Here is a 14595-nt window from a genome sequence, read left to right as displayed (position 1 = left end):
CACAATTAGAACCATTTGTCCCAGCTTCCCATCAAGGTGATTACAGACCAGCTTCATTCTCTATAATGGTTCCCTCTAAGCTATAAGGAAAGTGGGGTAGGATGTTATCTCCAAAGAATTCAACCACAATTTTTTCCCAGACTGAGCTTCCTCAGCTCAATCTAACCTAAGCTAACTCAATTCAACCCAACTCTCAAATGCCTGGCACTGTAAGTCAGCAACCTAGGGCATTCTCTGTCACTTGATTACCCTCCTGGAGAAGGAAGTACCCCTGGCAAAGCACACAAACAGAAGGTCAGTACTGTGGAATCACAAAGAGAAGACAAAAGGTGTGCAAAGAATGCGTAGCACTCATATATCCCTGCACACCTATTGCTGGCACCATGTTTATTTACATACCTCTGCTGCCTAAATCCTGCCTTCCACCATACTGGGAGCAACCTGGGGTTATAGACATTATAGGTTTACAGCATCTCAGAGTTATAAAATATTTTTAGATCGTATAAATCAGGAGTTCCTAGCCTGGGACCAGTAGATGGGATTCTGGACTAGTCCTTTTTGAATCTTAAATCTAGACTCCAAGTCCGGTACTCTATCTGCCATGCCAACCATGTCCCCCATGACCTCCACCACACTAAGACTTCCCAGAGCATGCCTTCTCTTACTTCCTCGTTGAGGACTAGGTCATTATTATCTCCATAAAAGACATACAGTATCTGCTTGATGGAGAAAAGATAATTTTCAACTATCTTAAAAATTATAAGGACCATTTGAAATGATTTTCCCCAAGCCAGAGGAATGTTGGCTTTCATTTTTCCTATGAAGGTTATTGTAAATTTTGCTCATTTTGATACTGAGAAGGAAACAGTTAAGCAACAGATCTGCAATCCATACCCTCTCCTTCTAGGGGGTGGGGGGGTCAGGGGATGGGTGATGGGTAAGATGCACTTCCAGGAAAGAAAGAAGTTGACCAGATCAAATCTTGTAAACATGTTAATGTCAGACCTCCTGGCAAATAAACTAATGGTACTAGCTAGCAGGAGAGTCTTCATCTATGGAATGCTTCTAGTAGGATATATCTGGCCTAAGACTTCTTGTGGTAACAAAAACCTGAATCTATGGCTTTAGGGGTATGGTTCCCTGTAAAATATCACAGATGCTATGCCACTATCTGAGTAAAGAGTTAGTATATTTCATACCAAAATGGTTCTCTTTAGGGTAAATGATCTGATACAACATATGCCATGTAGAAGGTCTGTATGTTAGTCTGGGCCACAGCACATCCTGAGGCTCCAAGAAAGGACTTGGAGCTGTTGGTAGTCCTGGACTTCTCTGTGCTTTATCTCTGCCTTGGGATTATTTGTATCCTTGACATTAATAGTAAAGCTTTATACTTGGTAAGATATCTGATTAGTGAGTATCTGACATGAACATCCAATCCTTTGTGTCATCTCAGATACATTCCCATATGAAGAAGGGAGCTTTGAGTGTCCAAAGGAGAGGTGAACTACCTTGAGCATGTTTGGGAGGCAGAAGTGATTAGTTCTCAGCTCTGTCCTTGGCTCCAGCCAGTGTAACGGCGTCATTGTTCAGAAAGTTGCATTTATTTCTACCAACCTGAAGTTCTCTGATTCTTCCCATCCCTTTCCTAATTTTAACCCTCCCGACCTAGTTCTCATATATCCTCAAAGGAATCGCTAGGCAGAAGCATAAGAGACAAATATGAAATATGATTCAGTGTGCAACAGAAAATACCAATTGGTTCGACCCCCCAAAGCAGTGTGGCAAGTCCACCAATCAGCCAGCAAAGCCAGTAAGTTCTCTTTGGGCCCTTGTTATAGTTGATATTAAGGAGAAGGCTCCACATTTAATTTAGACTCCAAAAGGACAGCTGTAGCAGATTTACATGGAGAATATTGAACACCAACTGACATATATAGTTTTTATTTTCATGCAACACCCAAAGTGAGGAACCCCAGAGGATACTAATAATTAAATATCAATATATTTGGAATAAAACTGTCTTTAATGAGAAAATAAATCCCACATTATTTATTTATAGTAAAAGCTCAGCAAACTATTTTTCTTTTACTCAGCAGGTACCCTGCTACCAGTGCCCTTATGAGTTCCAAATCACCTTAGTAAGTCTTTTTTCCCCAATAAAAATTTTACAACTTTGCCACAATCCAATTCCCACTACTTCATTTTTTTCCTTCTCAGTTAACTGCACAGTTGTCTCTTCCTAAGACACCCAATTACAGAATGAAGGCCTAGCGCCCACCCCTCCATCACCTAAAGCAAAACACAGGGCAGTCTCTCCATCCTCCATGTCCTTCCCCTATCAGTGTCACAAAATTATCCTGGGAACCTCAGCCCCCTGGGATTCAAAGGGAGAGGTGAAAAGCTATAGTGGAATTGGATCTTACTTGGGTTAAGGTACTGGCAGTGTGGATGGGCGAGTTTCTATTTTGTTTTGCTTTTTAATTTACAACCCCATTAATTCCTGAAAAGGCACTGGGAAACTTAAATGTAATGACCACAAAAATGAATTTTAAAATATCTTCTGGTAGGGCGCCTGGGTGGCTCAGTTGGTTAAACAACTGCCTTCGGCTCAGGTCATGATCCCGGAGTCCTGGGATCGAGTCCCGCATCGGGCTCCCGGCTCAGCGGGGAGCCTGCTTCTCCCTCTGACCCTATCCCCTCTCATGCTGTTTCTCGCTCTCTCTCTCAAATAAATAAATAAATAAAATCTTAAAAAAAAAAAATCTTCTGGTATAAGAAAAATCATGTAATGGGTCAAGCATTAAATGGGCTAGGGAAGGAGGGGATAATTATACACAGAAAAATGGGCCAAGGAGAAACTAGTAACAATACAGTAGTAGTCGTAACAGGACTCAATGCTAATTATCTGATAGTCAAAGGCAAAGAAGGAGCTAGAGCTCTTGTGATTTACAGGTAGAGGGCACACCAATGATTTCGGAGAGAACACCCATACCCCACTCTGAGATCTTATGAGAGTTTCTGTGAGTCTTTATACAAGGAACTTCAAAAAACAAAGAGGACATCTTCAAAAGCAATTCTGCTAAAATAGCCAAGATGCTCTGCACATTGTTACTTCTCACACAAGGCCTCAGTAAAGGCCTAGGGCATGATGCCGTGTGGTAATTCTCTAAGGCATCCTTCCAGGGCTGGATGACTTGAGTGCCTGGAAGCAGAAGCCCAAAAAGTCTCTTCTTGGAGACAAGGAAAGAAGATGTTTGAAGGTGGAGCCAGAGGATGGGGTGAACTCGTCCTTGCTCTGACCCAGAATGGGGAAGAGGTCCAGGGCACCGGCTGGCTGGTGCCCCGCTCTTCTCATCATGGAACCATGCTGCTATGCAGGGAGACCCCAGGGGCTTGATGGGGGGGGGGGGCACTCCAGTGTGAGTAGAAACCTAGGTTTGAAACTAGACTGGTTTTCAGGTTTAGCGAAGTTAGAATATGTGAGATTCTGCAAGCATCTCTACACATGAGTTGAATTTCAGCAGATTTTCTCTGGAAATATACTACTTAGAACACGCCTCCCACTATCCCTATGTCCTTTGCATTTGAGGAGCCACCAAGCAAAGTATTCAAACTTAGGGAAAACTTCACCCTTATACCTTGAGAACTGATATGCATAGGGATTCCATAACTGCTTATAGGATCTGTTTTCCAGGCTTTCTGTGGGGGAAATGTCATATTTTCAGATGGTCAGTGTCTCCTTTCTTAAGAAGAATCAGCCCAAGTTACTTAGTATTTCATATAGTTTGATTATTTGAAATTTAAAGAAAATATTTTGGAGAAAATCCAAATCTTTTGCTTGGCTCCAAAAGAACCCCTACCTAACATATGGATGGGATCCTCCAGACACAGGAGTGCCATTTTGTTTTAATCTGCACTCTCAGAAACTTCAGAGTCTTGACAAACAGAGATTAAGGCAATGGTAGGTGCCACCCTGGGCCTCTGTTGCCTATGTAGACTGGCCTTGCCCTGAATACCTTGACCCCTGACCCTATCTGAAGCAGGGGCCACCGGGAGGAACCTGCCCCGGGGGGGCGGGGGGAAGGGCAAGTGAGGCCCCGCATGTCAGCCAGGGCCTGGGGTGGCAACTGCTCCAAGTTGTGCAGCGGTGGGCAGGTGTGGAGACAGTCACAACTAGTTCCTGCTCTCATTCTCCTCTGTCCCCACAACAAATAAGCACCCCGAATTCCACGGATAGGTCATGCAGTCTGGGAGCCCGCAAAGCCAGTGTGGGTTCATCTCTGAAGCTTTGCTGCAGGTGGAGGCGAGGTCTCGAGGTAGAAGCTGTCCCCTCCTTGGGCAAAGCTGGGACTCCCTGGACCCGGTCGGTAGTGTGGGAGGGGGTGACACCGTGGGGAGGGGAGGTACCTTCAGGAGCAGTTGGTACTTGGTGATCCTCTGGACGGGTTTGATTAGGTAGGAAGAGATGGAGTTGGCCAGACCGTGCCGCTGCTGTATCTCCTGCAGGGGTGACAACAGGCGCCATTACGCACAGAGGGGCACGGGCGTGCGTGCGTGCGTGCGTGTGTGTGTGTGTTTGGGGAGGAAGTAGGCAAGGTGAGAAGAAAGAAGAAGAAAAAGGGTAGACAGTTATGAGGAACTGTTCTTTGCTGGAGAGAGAAACAAGAGAGACCAAGATGAATGTATAAATAGAGAAAAGAAGAGATGGCAAAAGGGGAGAGAAAGCAGATTTGTGTGACAGAAATGGAAATGAAGAAGAACCGGGGAAGGATAAAAGTGGAAAAAGGAAGTGAGGAGTTAAGTAACAGACAGAAGGGTAAAGGAGAGGTGGTGGAGCACAAGTAAGAGGGAATAAACCCAGAGCAGAAGCAATCACAGGGGGATAGCAGGACGATGAGAACAAGGGGAGGCAGAGAGCAGGGCTGGGAGGTCTACGCTGATGGCTCCTGAGTCTTTATTCCCTTACAACAGCACAAGGGGTATCTCCTTTCCACCCCCTTCTCTCCAACTTAAACCCACCCCAACATGGAATCACCTCTGCATTCGCTACAACTTATTCCTGGTGATCCATGGCACCTCCCTCGTTCTTCAGGTCTCTTGAGCTGGCAACCATGGGGTCACTGTTAGTTGTTTAACTTGTGTTATCCCTGGCCACAGGTCTGTTCACACTCAGACTACAGCCGTGACCTCCAGCTGCTGTTTGTGCCTCTGGCCTCTTTTTAGTCCATTCTCTATCCTACCTCCAAAATGATCTTCCACTCCCCAAGGTGTAGGTGCTGTGAAAGGGTCGTGAAGGGTCCATGTGGTTCCCTGCCTCAAGAACCTTCCACCCCAGGCCGCTGAGAACACTCACACACATAAAGTAGCAACAAAGGAGATGGAAGGTATTCCCGGCGAGAACAGAGAGAAATGGCTGGGCCAGGAGTGGCGGAGGGTTTAGGAGAGATAAAATCTTCCACTGAGGTTTAGAAGATAGGTGGGGAAGGAGGGGAAGTGGAGAAGATCAAAGCTGGTTGAATGGCATTCTATAAATGGAAAACATATTTAAAAAGTCCACAGGAAATAATCTTTGTGGATTTAGACGATAACGGGGACCATGCAGAATGGTACAGAGGATGCACACCTAGAATCCAGAAAAAATGAAAAATACAGTTAGATAAGCAAAGTGTATTTAGGTCATGGATGGGGTTGAGCTAGATGAAAAAAATCAGGATTTTGGTGGTGAGCTTCTTAATGGTAAAGTATTGTAGATCTTAAATAGAAGAAAAACATGGTGAGAGCACTCTTTCAGAGAGTCATATAAGCCTCATAGCAAGGGTGGAGGTTGGGAAATAGAGGCAGAGAGACCCGTTAGGAGGTTATTGAAAAATCCCAAGGGTGCAAACATAGAGTTGCCATGTGATCTAGCAATTCTACTCCTAGGTATATGCCCAAGAGAAATGAAAACATATGACCTTACAAAAACTTAGATACAATGTTTATAGCAGTATTATTAATAATGATGAAAAAGTGGATACAACCCAAATGTCCACCAATTGATGAATGGAAATATACGATGTGGTACACCTACATGATGGAATATTATCGGGCCATAAAAAGGAGTGTAGTGCTGATACATGCTATAACATCCATGGGGCCTGAGAGCATTATGCTGAGTGAAAAAGTCACAAAAGAACACATATTACATGATTCCATTTCTGTGACATATCTGAAATAGGTAAATCTATAGAGATAGAAAATAGATCATTGGTTGCTTCGGGCTAAGGAATAGATGGGAGGATGAGGTGGGGGTGAGAGCTAAAGGGTGTGGGGTTGCTTTCTGAGGTGACGAAAAAGTCCTACAATTGACTGTGGAGATGGTTGCGCCTATCTGTGAATATATGAAAACCCTGAGCTTGTTCACTTTAAATACACGTATAATCAATAGCTATAGCTGTATCTATCTCTATCTCTAGGTGTGTAACACGGGCTTGCCCTGAGCTAGGGTCAGTGAGGACAAAGCACTGGAGGAATACACCCATAAAGTCACCCAAGATAGGACTTCTTACGCGGCCATGGAGGAGGGTGAAGAGGAATTAAAACAATGATCGAATTCCTGCCAACTACCCCAGAAAGTAGCAACTTTCTCCGTCATCTGCCTCTTCACTAGAGGTGTGCAGTTACAGCAGGACTTGTCCACAGATGACGGGCAATACGGCGGGCAGCGTGACTCTCTGGGCAAAGAACATGGTGAGTTTCCCTGGGGGCTCTGGCAAGACAGCCCCGGCGGTAACACACCTGACGGCCCTCCCTCTCCGCCAGCCATGGGAAGAGGCTGCATGCGGGGCAGCGAGGAAGGCCCTGCCTCCGGCAGCTAGGGCAGCCGACCCATGCTCACTAGTCACCAGAGCGACCAGCACCATGCCTCACAGCTCTCGCATCGGAGCTAGAAAATTCTGGATCATGGGAATGTGCGCCCCTTTCTGGAGCTTCACTTTCTGTGTACTGTTCACAGTAATGGATACTAAAAGACAGCCTAATGAAGGGCTTGTCTCTTTCATAGAACGAGGGCCTAGAGCAGATATTTTCTATACGTAGAATTTAGGGAACACTTTCTGATGGAATGGGAAAAGGTACAAACATTATGCGTTCTGGAAAGCTCTGGGAACAATCAGGAGGGTTTACTGCTCTCCCTTCCCACCTCTCTATGCTGAGCTCTAGGGACTCCTACCTAGTGGACTGTTTTCTCTGGTTTCCAGCAGCTCATCCGTCACTACATTGGAAGTGTGTGTGTGGGGTGGGATAGGGTGCAAAATTTGGGGGATATCTAACTAGTCAAAGTCTAGAAATTGGCTAGAAACAGGGATACAATGAATATAGGACTGTACATTATGATGTGTACAAAATGAGCCAGGCAAATCATCAGCCAACCTCAAGGGGACCATAGGTGGGAGGAGGTGTGCGAAATAGAAGGGTACATTGTTAACCTGCCAAAAGGCAAATTGTTACAAATACTATAAGACAGATACAAAGTATAACAATGCCTAGAGAGAGGGAAGGATTCATGCAGGAAATATTTGACCTTTAAAGGATAGAAAGAATTCTGAAGACTGGCTCTGTGTGTGTGTGTGTGTGTGTGTGTGTGTGTGTGTGTGTGTGTACACATACCCAGAGGACACACACAGAGGGGTAAGACAGAGAACACTGGGAACAAAGGTGAGGAAGTGGAAGAGTCTGAGACATGCTCAGAGCACAAGGCGAATATGTTCAGAAAAATGCTAAGTGGAAGACAGGATGCAGTGCATTTAAAACTTCACAAAGACCTTTTTGGCTACTGTTGATGAATAACATCTTAAGCAAAATACATTATTAACAAAGGTAACGGTGGTAATAGAACATGCAATATGATATCCAATAAATTCTGATACCAAGTTAAAGAAGTGCTTTTCTTGAATTTTCTGTCAAATCTAACCTCAAAAAAATTCCAATTTGGGACACTCAGGACCATTTCTCTATTAACGCTTCATTTTAAAAAGTCATGTAGGTTTTTTCTTGTCTGGCTCCCTCCCATTCAAGGGTCATTCCTTCATGGAGCAACAAGACTCTCGTGGAATCATTTCTGCTATGGCAGTGCCAGGCTAGAAAGATGCTCAGAGGTTTATCTTGTAGACTTGAATATGGGAATAACATTTAAATGTCTGCATTCCCTAAGGTGCCCAGTACACCATCTTCCCTACAGGAAATACTCAAATATTTATGGGAGAGATGAAAGCAGGTAGGCAGAAAGACGGACCGATAAACATGAAAAAGTTCTGAATTTCATGCTGTTGTCTTTTCTGATAGGACTAGCATAGTGACCATCACTGCTACAGTCTCTCTCTCCCTGAACTTCCTTGTCCCCCCTCGTTTCTTCTCCTTTTTCTTCCCTTGTATCCTGCATTGACCCGCTTGATTCTGTTCACTCTGGAGATGGCAAGGCCCATCAGTGCCCACTTCACTTGGCTTCCATTACAGCACAAAGTGCTCAGCCCTGGCTGTGCTTACTCTCACCTGGAAACTTTTAAAACTCTCAAAGTCCATGCCAAACCCAAGCCAATCATACCAGAATCACAGGGGCAGTACCCAGGAGTCAGCATTTTTCAAAGCTTCCCAGGGAATTCGAATGTATAGTCAAGGTTGAGACAACTGTGGTCGAGTAGTGCTTCTCAGACCTGAGTGGGCACCAGTCACTGGAGGCTTCTTAACACTCAGATTGCTGGGCTTTAGCCCTGGAGATTCTGATTCAATAGGACCTGGGTGCGGGGAGGGTCCAAATTTCTACCCAGTTCTCAGGTGACGTTGATGTGGCTGGTCTGGGGACCACACTTTGAGAACCCCTGTGTTCGAGGGAGCTGTGCATGAAGCAGAAATGCAGCATCTTAACCCCTGTGTTATCACTGATCTCCTCTACACATGGGATTTATGGCTAGCTCAGTTTGGTGTTGAGGCGTGGAAGGCAAATGTGCCTTGTCTAAGACCCCAGCACTTGAGATGGGGTGGGGAAAACCAAAAGACAAACACTGCTTTTGTTTGGCTCCGTGCTTTATCCATGAGAAAGACGTTTGGGTGGCCAAAGAACAGTGAGCAATAAAGGATAAAAACTCATTTTCCCCAAAGTAGAGAAACATTTCCAGCTGCTCATCCATGGCTCAAGAATGGAAAACTATGGCTTACATCAAAGAAGGTGCCTGCGTGCTCCAGGATCAGCTGATTGGAATCAGGCTTGTTTTTACAGTAGGTGACGTACATCTGAAATTTGTCTGCCTAAAAAGAACAAAGGCAATCATAGGTAAGCATCCATCCGCTGCTCCCTTCTGTTGACTGGGCATGAAAGGCCCAGCAAGGGCTGTGCGGTTAAGCTCTCAGATATCCTGCGGCCCAGGATTATCTGTGGCAAATGTTCTGGGCTTATCTGGCCCATGTTCCCCTCCCAAACTTTGGGATGCTTTTCCCCAAGTGCAGGTGGAGAAAGCTTGCTGAAAGTGAGCTTATTGATACCAGTCTGCGTTAGAAAGAATTAGAAAAACCAATTTGCATAATGTGTTTTGAAGCTGGCTGGAATTTATTTAGACATTACTCCTTTTTTGGATGACCTACAATTGTGCTTCCCCTCTTGAGAAATGACAGCATTTGCACTAAAAACAAAACCCAGAGAATGAAAATGAAGTGTGCCCTCCGAGGTAGATCTGCTCGTATTCCAAAGGTCTCCGTGGGGGTAGTTTGTAGGACATGCCAAGTGATGATGCTGTCATCTCCAACTTCCCAGAAGCAACGATGCGGGGAAAGAAAAGTAAGGTGACCCTCTGGGGAAGGGCCTGAACGATGAGTCCTAAGCAGATTGTTACTTCAAGCCAAGAACCTTGAGCTTGGTGAAAATTCATTTCTTGTCTCTCTTGGGACCCCCTGGGTTAGTGCTATGTGTCCTTACTCCCGGGAAAGGTGTGTATATTCTGGCCACCAAGTACCTTTCCCATTTGTGAAATGCTGTCAGTGTTGGTGCCCACAGAACACTTGGGATGTCCTCTTCTGAGGAAGCAGCCCAGATATGTGTTAATTCTCATAGGTCTCATCCATGCCAGCACTTTTCCAACTGCTTTTCATATATATTAACTCACCTGGTTCTCCTGAGAACCCTATGTAGTGAGCTCTATTATTATCATCCCCATTTTACAGATGTGAAAACTGTGGCATAGGCCGGTTAAGTAACCTTAAATTCCCACGGCTAGAAAGTGGCAGAGCCCAGGCCAGCTGACTTCAGGCTTCCTGGTCATAACCATTGCCTTTCAATACACTAAAACAACTCCTTCTACCCTCCTATGTGAAGATTATGAGATTTAAGAAAGTCACCTTGGGATAATTCTTGGCAAAATGTGCATAGTTTATGCAATCATTGAAGGTTTTCTGAAACCAATTTTAGGGTTCATATACTACGTGGGAGGCATTTATCATCCCTAAGACATGCTGATAAATCATACTTACAGTTGATTGTTAGGCAGATCCACAAATTGTATGAAACAAGATGTAAAAAAAAAGAAACAAAAAAAAAACCCTTCACTTGTTTTTTCTCTACATTGGCTATGCAAGGTATCATAAATTGTTTATCAGCATTAATATGAACTGTGCATGGGCTCATGTATTTAGAGGTAGAAAAATGTATTAACACAAATAAGATGGCAATCTAAGACTCCTTAAGAAATGAGAATATGCCAGGAAGAAAATGTTAAGGTTTCATGTAAAAAAACAAACAACTTAGGTCATAAGTTGTGGGACTGGCTGTGATATTTACTACATGTCAGTGGACTAGTCAACCTTCTAGGTCAGCTGAATTGTTTTCCCCTATAAAATATACAGCATAACCATAGCCCTACCTAGTCCATAGGCTGTTGAGAGCATAAACTCTCTGAATCATGAACACATTTTGAAAAGTAGCCCATTTTGAGTGGAAATTATGATAATTATTAAAAAGAACTCCTAGAAGGAGTTCTACGTTTAGATGCATTTAGTATCACAGGTGGACCTCCCTGGAGATGTTTGTACTACCACAAATCTGAGCTCAAAATAACATGGCGTGGAGATGCTAATAAAGACTAAGGTTTCCATTTATATAATCAGAACCTGGTACATTCAGCCCATTTACTTGGCCCATGACAACAGCACCAGGAAAGAAAATGATTAGACACGAATTTTGTAGGTCAGAACTGGGATGGATACCTATGGAATCTGTTCTTCTCTATTAAGGAAGAAAATGTGACCAATTATTTGGCAGATTCCTAAAGGTCTAATTCCCCAATCCTTATCCTGTAAAAACAACCAGAACAAAACCAGTGCATAGAACTGGAGTAGTACCTCTATCAAGGGTGGTGGCATTATTCTACTCTCCTGATGTCTCAATTTTAGAAAGTTCTCCGAGAACTTAACGTGGAGTTTGGACACAATGTCTAAGGACTTTTCCCAAGGAGGACTCTGCTCCTTGGGGATGGACTGCTTCTCTCAGATCTACTTCTGCTGCCTCCCGAGAATCCCTGGTCCTGTGTTAGAATGTCAGTGACACCATTCCTCAGCTCAGGCACTGAACAGTGATGCCATCTGATACCATCTGCACTCCTGGAAAGCATGGCACAGTGGGAGAAGAGGGATTTCAGGTCAGTTACCCAGGTAACAAAGCAGTGTCCCACATCCTCAGGCAGCTGCTCATACTTCTCCAACTCTTTGAGGAAGATGCTGCAAGGGAAGAGAAAAGCTGGATCAGACATCTCTGCATACTGCCTCCCTCCCCACCCAGATTATACCGAGGCCAACACAACCCCATACACTCTCCATTATTTACACATGGCTTCTCCACTCTCTAAGTGATACATGGTGAGGAGTGGTTTTAAATATATTAGAACTTATTTCATTACAATTTATATTAACTGATTAATTAGTGCTACTTAAAATTGTATTGTTTCCCTTAGGGAATTTATATTTCTCAGGCTGAAAAGCAATTAAATATTATACTTGTGTTGGGGCTTTCACTGTAACTGCAACTATGAATCTATTTTTTATACAAGTAATCTGAACACATTGTAACAGTTAAAAAATATATAGAATAGATATCAAAAAGAATGAAACAAATATCATTTATGATCCCAGAGATGAAGTGGAAATGTTTTGAATCCTGCAAACACTTCTTTCCAATTCTTGGCCTCCTTCTTCTCCCAGTAGTTACTCTGTGCTAAAAACTCTGAGTAACTGTTTCTGAATGCAGACATCATTAGGAAAGAAAACTCAATGGGGAAAACATCACAATATAGTTGAAAGCTGAATTGAATTACTACAGAATCATCTGCCATTGTGGATATCCATGCCCTTGGCTCCTATCTGTGTGAAGAAATAATGAAGGGTTGACTAAACCAACTTCAAATTAATATGTTAAGCAATTGGTTTGAGCTCAGAGAATACAAGCTCTAAAAAGCCAGCATCACTGGAATGGAATTTGCTTTTTAACAATCGCGCAGAGGTTTTAAAATAAAAAATAATTACAACGCTACGGGGAAACATACTGATGGAAATGGAAGATGTAATCTTTACAAAGTGCAATGTGACAACATCTACCAAAATTTTAAAAATGTACTTATCTTGTGTTTCTGCAACTTTAATCCTGGAAAATTTCCTATATATTTTAATTTACATATGTATAAGATGATGTAAACATGTGCATTCATGGTGGTACTGTTCATAATAGTAAATGGTGGTCTGTAGGTGACAAAGTAACTGGTACATCCACAGAACTGGATATTACACAGCTATAAAAAAAAAAATGACAAGGCTTTCTGTGTTTTCATATGAAGGATCTCCAGGGCAGGCTGTTAAGTGAAAAAATGCAAGGTGTGGAAGAATGTATATAATATGCCGCCTTTTATCTAAGTACGGAATATGTATTCTTATTTCCACCCCAAGAAACTAATGGTCAAAGGGTACAATGTCAGTTATAAAAGGTAAGTTGTGAGATCCACTATACAGCATCATAGTACCTACAGCTAACAATATTGTGTTGTACACTTAAAGTCTGCTTAGAGGCGAGATGTTACATTAGATGTTCTTAAATAATAATAATAATAATAATAATAATAATAGGAGGAAACTTTGGGAGGTGATGGATATGTCCATGGCCTTGATGATGGTGATAGCTTCATGGTTATACATTCATCCCTAAACTCATCAAGTTTTAATATATTTAATACGTACAGCTTCTTACATGCCAATCATACTTTGATATGGTGTTTTAAAAAAAAAGGTCATTACCATAGGAAACCAAGTAAAGGAATAGGGTGGATAAAGATAGTGGTGGGTTGGACTTCTCAATCTATATTTTTAAATTTAAGTTTGATTTTTAAAATTAATTCAAAAATTAAATTAAAAGATATAAAGCAGTTCTGAATCACTGCATTACTTACTTCTATCTTTGAAAAAAATAAATTTTATTGATTTGACCTACTCTGCCGGGCTCCTATTGTCTAAGCATTCTGGCAGTATCTTATAATTACAGTTAGTTATGGGTTCTGCATAGGTGTTACTTGTGTTCCCCCCATCAATGACATAGGAAGATGTTGTTTTTAGTTTTAGTCATATTTGGAAGGCTATAATGCGAATGATTGGTGGGATCACAGTGATATAATTTTTTGTCCACCTGTAATGCAAATTTTTCTGTAATAAATGAGCATTGCTGTTGTAATAAGAAAAAGTCACTTGGGGCGCCTGGGTGGCTCAGTTGGTTAAGCGACTGCCTTCGGCTCAGGTCATGATCCTGGAGTCCCGGGATCGAGTCCCACATCAGGCTCCCTGCTCAGCAGGGAGTCTGCTTCTCCCTCTGACCCTCCTCCCTCTCATGCTCTCTGTCTCTCATTGTCTCTCTCGCAAATAAATAAAATCTTAAAAAAAAAAAAAAAAGAAAAGAAAAAGTCACTTAAAAATTTTGGGGGACTCTTATAGCAGTACCCATTTAATGATAATCATCCTTTCGCTAACATGTGAATTTTAGAGCATCCTGATTTAAATCATGGAACGGAAGTAATTATAATGCAATTTGGGCTTTCGAAATACAAATATGCAGTGCTCGAAAATCAATAAGGTGTCCTATTTCCTACTACTTTTAGAAGAACTGCAGGTGACATACATGTATTTAATATGACTTCTAAAACAGAAATAAAATAGGAGAAAATATTATATAATGCTGTGATTGAGGATCAAACTTTTTCCCAGGCCCAAAAGGAAACATCCTGTTTTTGCTGCAAGAGAAGCAGTCTGGGGGCCCCTGGGTGGCCCAGTCAGTTAGGTGTCTGCCTTCGGCTTGGATCATGATCCCAGGGTCTTGGGATTGAGCCCCATATTGGGCCCCCTGCTCAGCAGGGAGTCTGCTTCTCCCTCTCCATTGGGCTCTCCCTCCCTGCTTATGCTCTCTCTTGCTCAAATAAATAAATAAAATCTTTAAAAAAAAAAAAAAAGAGAGAGAAGCAATCTGGTTCTCCACCATATCACCTCATCACTGAATTCTAAAAGACATTCATTATGTGGTCCTTCTTCATGAGAAACACT

At 42.7% G+C, this 14595-nt stretch overlaps 1 protein-coding gene across 20 annotated transcripts in view; it reads right to left on the bottom strand.

The window, feature by feature from the left end:
- Positions 1 to 14595, bottom strand: part of KALRN (kalirin RhoGEF kinase) — a 641436-nt gene that overhangs the window by 218090 nt on the left and 408751 nt on the right. For all 20 annotated transcript variants that reach the window (XM_032406711.1, XM_032406713.1, XM_032406719.1 and 17 more), the window contains exons 26-28: positions 11673 to 11742; positions 9196 to 9285; positions 4411 to 4503 (exon numbers count right to left, since the gene is read on the bottom strand). In XM_032406711.1, the coding sequence (XP_032262602.1) occupies positions 4411 to 4503; positions 9196 to 9285; positions 11673 to 11742 (253 nt within the window). The remainder of the gene's footprint in view (positions 1 to 4410; positions 4504 to 9195; positions 9286 to 11672; positions 11743 to 14595) is intronic.

The sequence above is a fragment of the Phoca vitulina genome, unplaced genomic scaffold, assembly GCF_004348235.1.
Source record: "Phoca vitulina isolate PV1807 unplaced genomic scaffold, GSC_HSeal_1.0 scaffold8, whole genome shotgun sequence".
In the NCBI taxonomy this organism is placed as follows: Eukaryota; Metazoa; Chordata; class Mammalia; order Carnivora; family Phocidae; genus Phoca; species Phoca vitulina.
The sequence above is the reverse complement of the archived record's forward strand: the minus strand, read 5'-3'. Positions and strand labels throughout refer to the sequence as shown.